Raw genomic sequence first — 13,801 nt, 5'->3', positions numbered from 1 at the left:
AAACATAATTTAAGCATGGCATTGAAAGTGCTTTGCTATTTCAATTGGGTCATTTAGCTTTTGGGATCAGCTTTTCAAATTTATTTTTATTTTTGATAAAATGCATATAACATAAAATTTACCATTTAACCATCTTTAAATGTACACTTTAATAGTGTTAGTGTATTCACATTGCTATGTAAATCTCCAGAATTTTTTCATCTTGCAAAACTGAAACTCTATACCTATTGCACAACAATTTCCCTCCCTCCAGCTTCTGGCAACCCCCATTCTACTTTCTGTTTCTATGAGTTATACTACTCTTGATATCTCATATAGTGGCATCTTACAGTACTTGTCTTTTTGTGACTAGCTTATTTTACTTAGCATAATGCCCTCAAGTTTCATCAAATTGTTCCCGATATCAGAATTTCTTTCCTTTTTAAGACTGAGTAATATTCCATTGTATGCATGTACATTTTTAAAATCCACCCATCTATTGAGGGATATTTTGGGGGCTTTCACTCTTGACTATTGTGAATGATGCTGCCATAAACAGGGGCATAAAAAAAATATCTCTTTGAGACTCTGCATTCATTTCTTTTGTATATATACCCAGAAGTGGTAATGCTGGAACCAAATAGTGATTCTATTTTTAATTTTTGGAGGAACTATTATACTGCTCTCCATAGCGGCTGCACCATTTTACATCCCTGACCGTGTTCAAGGGTTCCACTTTGTCCACATCCTCATGAACATGTTATAAATTTTCTGTTTTGTTTGTTCATTTTGGGTAGCAGCCATCCTAACGAGTGTGAGGTCAAAACATACTTTTTGGAGGTAGTGATCTTTCATGAAAGTAAGTTGCTGAGCTGGAGTGGCTGGAGATGTTTTCTAGCTGTGAGCTTCCAGGCTGCAAACTATAATTTAAGGTAACAATATTTGTGGTGCCTGTTTCCTTCCTTCCTTCCTTCCTTCCTTCCTTCCTTCCTTCCTTCCTTCCTTCCTTCCTTCCTTCCACAAGCTGATTCAGAAAAGTGGACCTCCCTGAAACTCTGGATGCATGGCTGTTGTGTGTTTCTGAGCTTTGGGAAGGAAGAATACTCAGAATTGATTGTCTTGGTTAGGGTTCAGGCAGGCACAGGGCTCACCATTACTGTTCTATGAAAGGTTATTCTACAACGCCCCTGTACCAGGGAGACAGACTGTTATGGGCGGGATTGGGTCCCCCTAAAATTAAAATTCATGTTGAAGTCCTAACTCCTGGTACCCAAAAAAGAGACTGTATTTGGAGGTAGGGCCTTTAAACAGGTTACTAAGGTAAAATCAGGTCATCGGGGTACACCCCGATCCAATATGACTGGTGTCCTTATAATAAGAGATTAAGATGCAGGCACACACAGGAGGAAGATGTTGTGAAGACAAAGGAAGACTGCCATCTATAAGCTAAGGAGAGGAAACTAATCCTTGCTGATGCCTTGACATTGGACATCCAGCCTCCAGAACTCTGAGAACATAAATTCTGGTTCCTTAAGCTTCCCAGAATTTGTTATGGTACTTTGTTATGGCAGCCCTGGAAGACTCCTACAGACCCTCACACTTCCTTTCTTTGCTATGGTGCCTCCTTAGGTAATCGCATCCAGTCTAGGGATTTAAATACCATCTCTATGCTGACACTCCTAGATGTGAATCCCTCTCTGTGACCTCCAGCTTTGTCTATTCAACAGCCCAATCTACATTCTCCCCCCAGAAGTGTAAGAGACATCTTCTGTTTAATGCTTGTAACTTGTATATCTAACAAGCCTAACTCAGGCCATAGTTAAAACAGATGTCACTTTTAGTTTTCTACTATCCCTTTAAAATTTATTCAGTAACCTTCCCTTAGTCCCAAATATGAACCCCAACCCACCCTGCAACTTTTCTGGTCATCCTCATATATTAGAAACGTTCAGTAGTCACCTTACATAGCAGTACAGTCTTGAATCAGAAATTAGAATGATCCAACTTGAACTTGATTTAATGTCAGATCTTTTCTCTTCCAGAGACTCAGGCCTGCTGCAGGCTGGAAATCTGCAGTGGTAGACAGAAAAAGTGGCTGGCTAGACAACTGGCCAATTGGGGATTCTGGTTGGGAGGTCAGACAGCTACTTAATGATTTGGAGTATGATGCACATGTGCTCAGAGTAGGCCCACACAGAAGATTTCATGAAACTGTTAGGTAAATTAAGTGAATAAATTCACCTCTCCTGCCCCCTTTTTCTCTCCTGCCTTTTTTTTAAAAAGCAAGAGGCTAAGTTTTGGCCCTGATAGAATATGAAACTCATCAGAGATTGCATAAGGAATAACCAGTAAATCCAGGACTTGAAACATCTATCAAACTACAAACTCAGGATTTTTGATCTGTACTAGTGTTTTTCCAATTAGGTTCTTGGGAGTACTAGGATGGTTCAGGTCGTCTTTGGGGTTCAGTAGGTTTGGGGGTGTATTACTTTTGTAGGGCTGCTACAACAAAATACTACAAACTGGGTGACTTACAATGACAAAAATGTATCATCTCAGTTCTAGTTCTGGAGGTTAGAAATCCAAAATCAAGGTGTTGGCAGGACCGCGCTCCCTCTAATGCCTCTAGCAGAGGATCCTTTGTGGCCTTTTGCAGTTTCTTGGGGCTCTAGATGTTCCTTGGCTTGTATCAACATCACTCCAATCTCTGCCTCTGTCTTCACATGGCCATCTTACCTCAGTGTTGTCTTCACATGGCATTCTCTTCCCTGGTGATTCTCTCTTCTTATAAGGACAGCAGTTCATATTGGATTACAGGTCCCCCTCCTCTAGTATGACCTCAGCTCGACTAATTACATCTGCAAAGACTCTTTCCCCCACAAAGATCACATTTACAGGTAGGTACCGGGTGTTAGGATTTTAATGTACCTTGCGGGGCGGGGCACAATTCAATTAATACCAGGTGGTGAAAAGACACCATGTGAGTGGGATTCTCATCTTCATCCTAATTTCAATTAGGGACGCCCTGGTTTTGCCTGGTTAATATCTTAGGAACTTTTGAAGGACTCTGAGAACGAGTGCCACTGCCAACTAATCTATTGAAAGCCACCTATCTAGAGTATGCCACTTCCTACAAAGAAGCAGGCAAACACATCAATCAACTGGCTTTGAAAATGATTTTGCTTAGGGCTTTATAACTGGTTTTTCTTTTACATGCCCTTATCTTATTCATCTTGGACAGGGCACAAATGGCCAGTCGCTGAAGATGGGTGCTACTCTCAATTGACCACTGAGAATAGAGTGAATGGCATCGGTCTGGCCATTCTCTCCATCCCTGTTCCCTTTGAGTCCCCTTGAATTGCCATATGTGCAATGCATGTGTGGTCTATGCCCACTGGGGGCTCTGTGTCAACTATTCTGCCCCTTATGCTTTCTGGTGAGCTTGGAACCAACAGCGTCCTTTAATTAAAGGCAGTGGGTGGCATGATGACAGGATTAGTATCAGTGTCTGGCTCCCTAAGGACCAGGGAACATTGTGGCTGAAGTTTTCCCATCTGCATAACCGGACTGTTTGTATGTTGATGAAAAAAATCTAAGAAGGGTAGCACTTATCTTCTCGGCTTGCTGTCCTCTCTACTGGCTTCAGGAACTAGTAGAGATGGGTCCCCACAGGAATTGCTTGGCTGTCTCACTTAATTGAAAATGTAGGGTGCTATGACTTTAAATGCATTGCTATTTGGCCCTTTGCTTCACTGCAGAATGAACAACAATGATGTTCTGCTGAACACCAGTTAACAGACGTTGTAGGAAGGGCTCAGCAGTTTTGTGAGAATGAAGCTGTATTACTCAAGTGTAATGAGCCAAAAAAATAAAATCTCGTTTTCATGCAGCATGAGTACAGGCTCATGCCCCAGCCATGTAAGAGCTTTTTCTGTTTTATTGTGGATTTGGAAGGTATTCACTCAGCCTTACGGGCACACACGTGAAAGGAACATTCTGGTTTAGGAACTGAACTGAAATGAGTATCAGGGACAGAGCTTTTGCCAACTAATTATAGACAGAATATTCAAATACAGAGTTTGCAAAGTGCCTGATTCCTAATGATCCCACTCCCCAAACCCCCTTTCTTCCTTCCACACATGAGAAAGGGTTTAGAAATGACCATCAACTCAAGAGTAAATTCTTTTACAAAGTCAATATTTATTTGATTTTCTTATGTACAAAAAGTAAACTCAATGGAACATAAAACCAAATAAAATCCTTTTGGCTGCACTGACTTCAATTACCCATTATCCTAGACTCACAATTAATCCTATAAACAATAGATCGCACCACAATGTTAACGTTATACAGAAAGGATTCAGCTATTTTAAGAATGTTAAATACAGAAAAAAAAAGGATCATAAAGTAACCTGGGGTGTCAAAGGACTCAGAGATAATCACCCCATTAAAAGAAATCATTTAAAGAGCAAATCTCCAATCAAAAATATTGTATTTAGGGGCCTGGATGCACTTTTCCTTGGTTGATCCAGCATAAGAGGCTGAGGAACTTTGTAATCACTTTGCATTTTTATTTTCCAGAGCATGTGGTGTGTGAAACAAATATAGCTGAGTCCTGGGGTCCCTACACTGTGAGTTCCAAGCAGGATTTTACAGGGTTACCGTTATTCCCACAGGAGTCTGGCAGCAGGGAGTCAATTTGAATTGAATAGGGTACAGGTGTGTTGGGATCTACTCATAATATATCTGCCGACTTTATGGCAAAATGAACATACATACCCTGGGTAAGAAATGAACCCAATGATACCATCACACACGTGAAGATTTCTTTCATAAGCTGAATCATATAGTTTTATTCTTTTTGCTACACTTAGTTATTAAAAGGCTTTGAAAGATAAAAGAAACTCAACATCTCTATGTAACCACATCCCTGAAGCGATCTACTTTACATATTTGTTTTAAACCAGTTGGCTCCGTGGGCCCATTTCTCTGCCTGGTCCCTGCACACAGAGTCCTCTAGGAAGCAGGCAATGGTTTCATTAGAGTGACTGAAGACAGACATTGACTTGTTCTGACTTCTAAATATCTTGTGCATATTTTTAAGAATAACATGAGAAAAAGAACATACTTTTAAAAATTCGGAATCTGTAGTTTGTAAAACCACTATTATTTTAGTTATGAGCTCAGTGCTGACCTTTGCAGATCAATCATAAATAATAAATTTTCCCGAGGGAAGTATTTCTAGTGGAAGTGGGAAAAACATGAACTAAAGCTATAGCTTCTGTACCATAAATATCAGCCACTTTAGGCTTAGCACTCTTTCAGGGGGTGGTAATACTGCAGAAGAGCATATAGGAATACACACCTTAGTTGCCATAGACAGGATATATGAAATGTCTGAAAGATCTACATCTGGTATCGGGTAATATTACAAATACTGCCATGACGCACATTTCTCAAACACAGATTAACAACCCCTCATGTGTACAACTGCGACAGATCAAGTTTTACGCCTTCCTATGGCAGGACAAAAATCCACTTAAAAAAAATCTTGTGACAAGGTGGCCTTAAATGACGTCTCAAGTACGGACGGCTCACCAGTGGATGTGAGACCGTAGGAAAAAATGTGGGAAAGCAGCGTTCCCCATTAGACCTCGCTCTGCGCCGAGTCCACCTAAATATCCAGGAGGTCATCGCCACTTTCGTCGCTTTCCACTGTCAGCTGCCGCGTCCACCACTTCTTAACCTCTGAACCACACGACGCCGTGTCGGTCATGGGGTTCATTTTGCACACTACGGATTTCATTGTTGTGCGCCCTGCAAATCGTAAGTTGACCGAAGACACTGAGTGGCTTATTGGTTTTGGTGCTGTGGAATTGACAAGAGTCCTATGAGCATTGCGGAGCTGTTCACCCCTTTGCAAGCCATTCCTCAAAAGCTCTGATATTCCCAGCAGTAACAATTAGACAAGTCCTACTGCATGCGTCCTACCCATAGATGTTCGGTATGAAACCTTTCCAGCTCTTGGATCTTTATATTCACAAACTTTATATTCACAGACTTCAAAATTATGTTCACGGACAACTAGGGATGCCATTTGAAAAAAAGCTATTTGCCCGCTGCCACACTTTGAGATAATCACAAACACTTAACAACAACCACAACACAACAAAATCACTGAATGTTCCAATCCATAGAAGTGTCATAGAAATATGGGTGAGTAGGTGTTCATGGGTATATTCAAAGAAAGAAAAAACAACAAAGTTAAAGGGCAGATGGTGTGAGCAATAATGAAGGGGGTCTAACTAACTTTAGAGGCAGACCTGAATTTGGAATCTGAGACCCAAACCCCGCAGAGTGTAGATGCGCCTAGGACGCCTGACTCAATGGAGAAAGGACTCGGGCACACACCTGAGGGCAGCCGCCACTGTCCGATCTTCCTCTGGGGCTTCCCGGGGTCCGCGGAGTCCTGCCGGCCGCCCCCCCTGTCCGACAGCGTGGGGCTGAGAAGCTGCTGCTGGCTGCTGGTCTGCGTGGGCGACAGGGCAGCGTGAGGCTCCTCCTGACCGCGGGGCGCCCCTCAACCCTCTGCACCTGTCCGCCCTCTCATTTTATTTTAAGAAAGCAAGAAAACGCCATCGGAAAACAAGTGGCAGAAACAGTATCAGAGCCACAGAGTCCACAAGGGGGAAGGGAGAAGAGAAATGGGTTCAGAGGGTCCAGGAAAGTGAGAGTCACCACTGCACACGGTGAGGAGAGGGGGCCCAGGTCTCCAGGTAGCACCTCCTCCTGGCATCCCTCCAGGATTCCTCCCCCCTCCCAGGGCCACTTCCTCCTTCATGGGCTTTTTCTTTTCTTTCTTTCTTTCTTTTTTTTTTTTTTTCTACCTAAAACCAGAGAGCTCTGCAATCATTGCTTTGCCAACCTCATCAGCCCTGCCTGGCTGGCTGTCCTGGTCTTACCCCGCTCTACCCATCTTCACGGCAGGCAGACAGGTGGCAGGGCCATTGTAGAAGCCTCTATGTCCCTCCTCCCTTTGGTGACTGTCCCAGCACAAGTTCCTGTTGTCGGTGGCAAGTGATTCCTATGTGTTGGGGAGCCAACCACATGAAATCCACCCCTAACTGGGCTGTGGAGCAAGAGGTCCCCTTGGAGCATCCCGCTGGGCTGTGGAGCCTCAGGCTTCATTATTTACCACTGACCCCTGACTGTGTCACTACACACCACGAAGGCTGATGCTGCCAGGGGGCTCATGTCAGAATGCTGATCAACTCCAGCTGGTCCACACTGCACCCTCATAAAGGGCAGGACCTCCTGCCAGCTGCTGGTCACAGCACAAGGCTCTCTGGGATGCCTGTGCCTCTCTCTGCATTTTTATGGACATGCACATTCAATCTGGAAATGGAAATAAGCTAAGTCCTAGTAAAAAGAAGGTCCTCAGGCTAATTCTCCTGAATTCCATATGCTCTTCCCAGCTATGGAAGGACAAATCCTTAATGAGTCTGACTATAAGGAGGTTAGTGGCCAATTACAAACACTTTCACTTCTACAGCAAGTCCCTATGACTTGGTAGAAGAAAGCATTTAGGGCAGAGCTTCAAGCAAACCATGTTCTTCATTAGTACTGGACTCTGATTAAACTGTAGAGATGCAGTGTTAACTCTTTAGACAAACCCCCACAGAACTAGTGAGTTCAGGGCATTCACTTTTTTTTAGTATTCATACAACTCGGAATCAGAATCTTTTGAAATAACCCCAAAAGATTCCAAGTTGCAAAGATCCGAACATAGTCTGGATCAACATGTTCCAATTTTTTTAAGCTAAAAACTTCCAATTAGAAATACTGGCACCTTGGTTGAAATGGCTGTGTGAACAGTACCAATTTATTTTTTATTTTTAAAAATGCATGTACTATCCTTGGAGGAAGGACACCTCATACCCATACCTCAGGTTGCATATTATTATCCTGACTGTTAGCGTTCATGTCCTCACTGGGCTGGGTGGTCTCGATACTGGGAGGATTCAGGAAGCGGCTCAGCTCCTGCTGTTGGCTCTCCCTCAGGCTGTGGATGATGCTGCAGGACTGCTGCTGTTTCTATGGAAATATGATTATTCTCTGGGTAACAGAAAAATAAGCCCAACGTGCTCCTGTCCCCCACCGTTCAAATCATATTTTCTTTTCTCCTCTCCACAGCACCTGTATGCTTGGTGACCTCTTAGGAGCTTCCAAATAAGGATGCTTAACTAATTTCCGTAGTAAGTATCACACTGCTACTAAGGAGGGCCTAGAGACTTCCCAACCCATAGCATTTGCCTAACAAAGGGAATAAGTAGGTCCATTGATACAGCTTGTATTGTATTTAAAATAGAATTTTTAAACTGATAATGTAGGTATTCTATTTTTTCCCTTCTTATTTTGCTCTGTGTTCATTAAGCCAACATGGATCTCCATTTTACTCTGGGTTGTTGAAGGCAGAGAGCCTTGGGTGGATGAGTAGAACTCGTGCTCTTGCCTTTGGTTCTTGGATAGGAGCAGGCCAATCTGTCTTGTGACAGAGCATATACTCAGGAGCACGGTCTGGTGCTGATTCAGCAAATCCAGGCCTCTTGGGGCCTGTCGGGGGCAGGCTGGATCCCCAGAGCGAGCAGGGCTATGATGGGTCAGCTGTGGCTATTGCCTTGCTATAGGAGTTTGGGCTGTTTTGTTTCTCTGGGGACTTTCTCTCCTCCAATAGAAAGACATGTTTCTGCAGCTGATGTTCTGAGAAACAGGATTTTAAGAATCTGTTAAATATAAATATTTAGTGATTAATTTGATTTTTTCCTCTTGTGTGAAGCATAAGTCAAAAACATTCATAAAAGGAATTATCTAGTAGAAGTGCCTATTGTAAACACAGCCTATGCCAACATACTACATGTTCATTGATTTATGAGTCAGAGAATCTTATAAACTTATAGTTCTAATGGCAGCAGACAGATCATTAACCTCCCAGGAGAGGTGGCCTTTGGTAAAGACCAAACAACATTATCAACAGTATGGTGGAATTTTTATGAACAATTTAAAAGTACTTCTGTAAATTCAGTTGCCACTCAATATGTGGCATTTTGAACAGTTGAGTTTGATAAATGGAGATCACAAATATTTTAATATCAAGAGACTGCTTTTTTTTTTTTGAGAGAGAGAGAGAGAGAGAGAGAGAGAGAGAGAGTGCATGAGAGAGAAGAGAGAGCATCTTAAGCAGGCTCCATGCCCAATGCAGAGCCCAACTTGGGGCTCTCTCACAATCCTGACCTGAGCTGAAATCAAGTCGATGCTTAACTGACTGAGCCACCCAGGTGCTCCTCAACAAAGTGCTTTTAAAACATTTTAAACATTTATAACAAAGTGCTTACTATAAAAATGTGATTCAATGGGAACATCTATGGACTCTGCTCAAGAGGGCACATCTGGGTCTGGCTGGAGCTAAGGTTTCAATCATATGGCCATCAGAGGGATGAAGCTGATGGAGTTGAAGGGCCACAAGTTTAATCACAGGAAGGATCACATTCCATTGCTCATGATGCTCTTTCTTTCTTTCTTTCTTTCTTTCTTTCTTTCTTTCTTTCTTTCTTTCTTTCTTTCTCTTTCTTCTTTCTTTCTTTCTTTCTTTCTTTCTTTCTTTCTTTCTTTCTTTCTTTCTTTCTTTTCTTTCAAGATTTTATTTATTTGGGGGGGGGGGAGAGACAGAAATGAGTAGACAGGAGGGGCAGAGGGAAAGGGAGAAAGAATCTCAAGCAGACTCCCTGCTGAGCAGGGAGCCTGATGCCGCATTGAGCCCAGGACCCAAAGATCATGACCTGAGGTGATGGCTGATGCTTAACTGACTGAGCCACCTGGGCACCCCCATGAAGCTCTTCTCTTTTGTTCCTCTTCCTTCTTTTCCTTTGAGAGGAGGAAATAAAAACCCAGACATTTGCAGTTCACTCACAGCTCTAATGCGCTTTAAGCACTTCTTCAGCCACATGCGGATGGTCTGCTTGGCCACCTCCTCCTCGATGGTGTACTCCAGCTGCTCCCTGGCCAGCAGCTCCTCCAACTGCAAACTCTTCCGGATGTCAACTGACCGGTAAGAGAGCATGCTGGTGGCGGGGACAGAAAAGTATTCCAGGTCTGACTCAGCTGGAGTTCTGGGCAGCAGAGATCTCAAACTCCAGACAGGACATCACTCAGTCCAACCAAGGTAGTGTCCCTATGCCACTGGACTAGTTGAGGGACCTGGGCTAGTTATGTCACCTCCTCTGTAAGATGTGGATAGTCACGGTACCCACCTTATTAAGTGATTGAGCTAATACTTGTGAGGTGCTTACAACAGTAAGTGCCATGTAAGTGTCTGTAAAACAAAAGATCCAGGCAGGGCCCTGATCTACATTCTCAGCTGCTTAAGGCTCTGGAACTTTCCCCATAGAAGGAAGAGTGCTCTCTCTATACTTTTGTCAGGTTCAGTTCTAATTGGGGATGGTTAGTATGCTTGGCCAAAGGTCATGTTTCCTGCTCCTTCCCCTCCCCACATTTCCCTCTCCACTGATCTCATAATTCTGGCGGATGTGAAGTCAGGGTACAATATTCACTCCCATTCTGACCTTGGCATAGCAGGTGTAGTCAGTGGCAAATAAAACCAACACAGCCGATGGGTTTGCCTCCTCAGGGCCCTGGGGTAATAAGATACTCTTTCTGTATCTGGGTTGAGAGGTCCACAGTTAAAGGAGAATGCAGCCCTTTCTGTGGCTCTGTGCTCCCTGCTGCCCCCATGGGACCCCAGGTTAGCACTCAGCCCCTGCCTGCCCCGTCTGTGAGCCCAGTACCACCTCCACAGCCTATATCCTGGCATAGAGGTGCTGGGGGGTGCTCCCCATGCAGCACTGGTAGTTGACCTTCTCTTCTTTGCCAAGGCTCTTCTCACTATGGAGGAAGGAAATGTGTTGGCTCTTCCTCTTGTCCCTGCCTCATCCAGAATCTCATTATTGCTGAATTGTTTCTATCATTCACTGAGCAATAGGGACAGGGAGGGGCAACCAGTGCCCCTGTTGGCTTTAGCCCAGGTCCATTTTATTAAGATGTTTCACTGGGTTCTAGAGAGGCTGAGGGATAACTGCTAAGGACGGCTGTTTGTCTAGGTGCTTCACTTTCAGCCCCCCAATTTTTGTCACCAGGAGGAATGACTTGGTGACATTCTGCTAGAGATGGCATCCTTTGCTAATCATACATATTTTATGCCTCTTCCTTTTCTGCACTTTAGCCTGCTCCTGGAAGAAGTGAATAGTGGGAAGGAAAACAATTAACTTGAGAGAACATCTCCCAGGTCCTTCCTGTTCTGATCGCTTTTCAAATTTCAGTCACAAGTGTATTTCTGTATACTTGAGTGCTTCTGAATGTGTGCCACTGTACCAACACTGAACCTGTCAAGTACCTGCAACCTGATGGAAACAGGTACCGCTAGAGAAGGGCCTTGACTTCTCCTGAGGACAGACCTCTCTGAGAGCCTACGGGACTTTTCACAGAAGAACGTTTAAAACGCATAAAATAAAATATGCATTATTACAAAGGAAACCAATTGTATTGAGGTATACAGTTTTCATATTATTTTCTTTATAAAGGTGATGATAGAATGGGCAAAGAGGATGATATATATATATATATATTATATCACACACAATAGTTCTCAGCCATAAAAAAATAATGAGGTCTTGCTATTTGTGACAACACGGATGAACCTAGAGGGTATTATGCTAAGTGAAATAAACCAGACAGAGAAAGACAAATACCATATGATTTCACTGACATGTGGAACCTAAAAAAAAAAAATAAATAAAGCAGAGACAGACACAGAGAATAAACTGGTGGTTATCAGAGGGGAGGATGGTGGGGAGATGGGCAAAATGGGTGAAGTGGAGGGGGAGGTACAGGCTTCCAGGTTTGGAATGAGTAAGTCAGAGGGATGAAAAGTATAACATAAGAAATACAGCCAATGATGCTGCAATAGTGTTGTTTGGTAACTCATGTTATCTATTCTTGTGGAGATCATAGCATAATATAGGGAGCTGTTGAGTCACTGTGTTGTACACCTGAAACTAATGTAATATTGTGTGTCAACTCTACTTCAATAAAAGAAAATTAATTTTAGAAAAAATTTAAAAAGATGATGACATAGTAACATAAATGCTTCTTTATTGTTGCATTAAATAATAACATCTAGTAGCTCAAATGACCACTATAACTTAGAAGTACTGGTAAGTATAGAGGATATTTAAATTACCAGCCACATCAGTGATGGGCTCTGAAAATATCTGTGATTTCTGTTGGTGACAAAGATGCACGTATTGTTAATACCACTGTGGTTTGCTACTCGCATTCATCACTGTAGAAAATGCAATATTTCAGAGAGTGATTTATGAAAATAAAGATGTAACTGTTTCCAAGTCCACAGGCCTCTGGATTTGATCCATGGATTCCTGTTTAAACAGCTGCTATGGACTGAATTGTTTTCCTCCTAAAAACTAGATGTTGGGGTCATAACCCCCAGTACCTCAAAATGTGTTCTTATTCGGAAATAGGTCACTGCAGATGTGATTAGTTGAGATGAGGTCATATCAGAACGGGGTGGGTCCCTAATCCAATATGAATGGTGTCCTTCTAAAAGAAGATCTGGACACACACACACACACACGCACACATGCGCACATGCATACACAAACACACATGCACGCACACGGGGAGACTGACACGTGAAGATGAAGATGAAGATGAAGATGAAGATGAAGATGAAGATGAAGGCAGAGACTTGAGAGAACATCTCAAGGCAGAGATGGGGGGATGTTTCTATAAAGATCACCAGCAAAACCCCAGAGGCTGGAACGGATTCCCCCTCCCAGCCTCAGAAGGAACCAGTCCTGCCCACCCTTTGAATTCAAACTTCCAGCCTCCAGGACTATGAGACGGTAAACTTGTTTAAACCACTTAGTTTATAGTATTTTGTTGCTTTTGTCCTGACTAGGTGCCCACTGAATGGAAAATGTGGTTTGCCACCCAAGCAGGGGCAACCATCACAGAGAGAGGCCCCATGAGTAGGAAGACTGGACGTTAGCCCCAGCTGGACCACTGAGGCTGTGTCACTGAGTGGGTCTCTTGACTCTGCCGGGCCAGCTCCTTCCTCACAAAACCAGGGGTGGCCACGCTCCCTGAGGGCCCCCTAACTGCCCCCCACCTCTTCCTGTCAGCAGCTCCCCAGTCAGTAAGGGAGACTCCTCCTGGGGATGTCAGGCCGCTGCTTCTCCCCCGCTCCTGTGTGAGGCCTGCACCCAGACACCGTCCTTATGAGACAGCGACAAAGGCCACTGGAGCCCGAGCAGTGAGACGGCACCACCTAACCTCAGTGGATGTGGCGGCTGGCAACAAACCTCCTGGCGGGTGCTACTTCGCAAGGCCCTGCACATGGCCCTGCACATGGCCTCAGGCTCTGGACGCAATGGGCTCTGGGACACACAGTTGGGAAAACCCCCTCATACCTGAGCACGTCATGGAAAGTGACATCGCCGCCATTATGCAGCCTCTCCATTTCATAGCACATGTGCTTAAACAGGAGCTTGTCTTTGTCTAGATCCACCTCCAGCCTCCCCCGCAGCAGCCTCAGCAGGAACTTTACCCGGAATGTTGGAATCACCCCCTGCGAGGCAGAGCACAGTAACTGGTAAATCATCTTGAGGCCATAACGACTGGCTTGGGATTCTGTTTTCACAGAAAAAAAAAAAACCCACCCAAACCTGAAACATCAGATCTTTTTCTCAAA

At 43.8% G+C, this 13,801-nt stretch overlaps 1 protein-coding gene across 6 annotated transcripts in view; it reads right to left on the bottom strand.

Annotated features, from left to right (window-relative positions):
• Positions 1–4,159: 4,159 nt before the first annotated feature.
• The window catches only part of NALCN (sodium leak channel, non-selective), a 318,959-nt gene continuing 309,317 nt past the window's right edge, over positions 4,160–13,801 (bottom strand). For 5 of the 6 annotated variants that reach the window (XM_077855055.1, XM_077855050.1, XM_077855053.1 and 2 more), the window contains 5 exons: positions 13,521–13,678; positions 9,947–10,097; positions 7,924–8,073; positions 6,391–6,508; positions 4,160–5,847 (listed from right to left, as the gene is read on the bottom strand). In XM_077855055.1, coding sequence (XP_077711181.1) covers positions 5,654–5,847; positions 6,391–6,508; positions 7,924–8,073; positions 9,947–10,097; positions 13,521–13,678 — 771 coding nt within the window. In that variant the 3' untranslated portion in view covers positions 4,160–5,653. The remainder of the gene's footprint in view (positions 5,848–6,390; positions 6,509–7,923; positions 8,074–9,946; positions 10,098–13,520; positions 13,679–13,801) is intronic. The other variant, XM_077855051.1, reaches the window with a different exon arrangement.

The sequence above is a fragment of the Canis aureus genome, chromosome 17 (genome assembly GCF_053574225.1).
Source record: "Canis aureus isolate CA01 chromosome 17, VMU_Caureus_v.1.0, whole genome shotgun sequence".
Classification (NCBI taxonomy): Eukaryota; Metazoa; Chordata; class Mammalia; order Carnivora; family Canidae; genus Canis; species Canis aureus.
The sequence above is the reverse complement of the archived record's forward strand: the minus strand, read 5'-3'. Positions and strand labels throughout refer to the sequence as shown.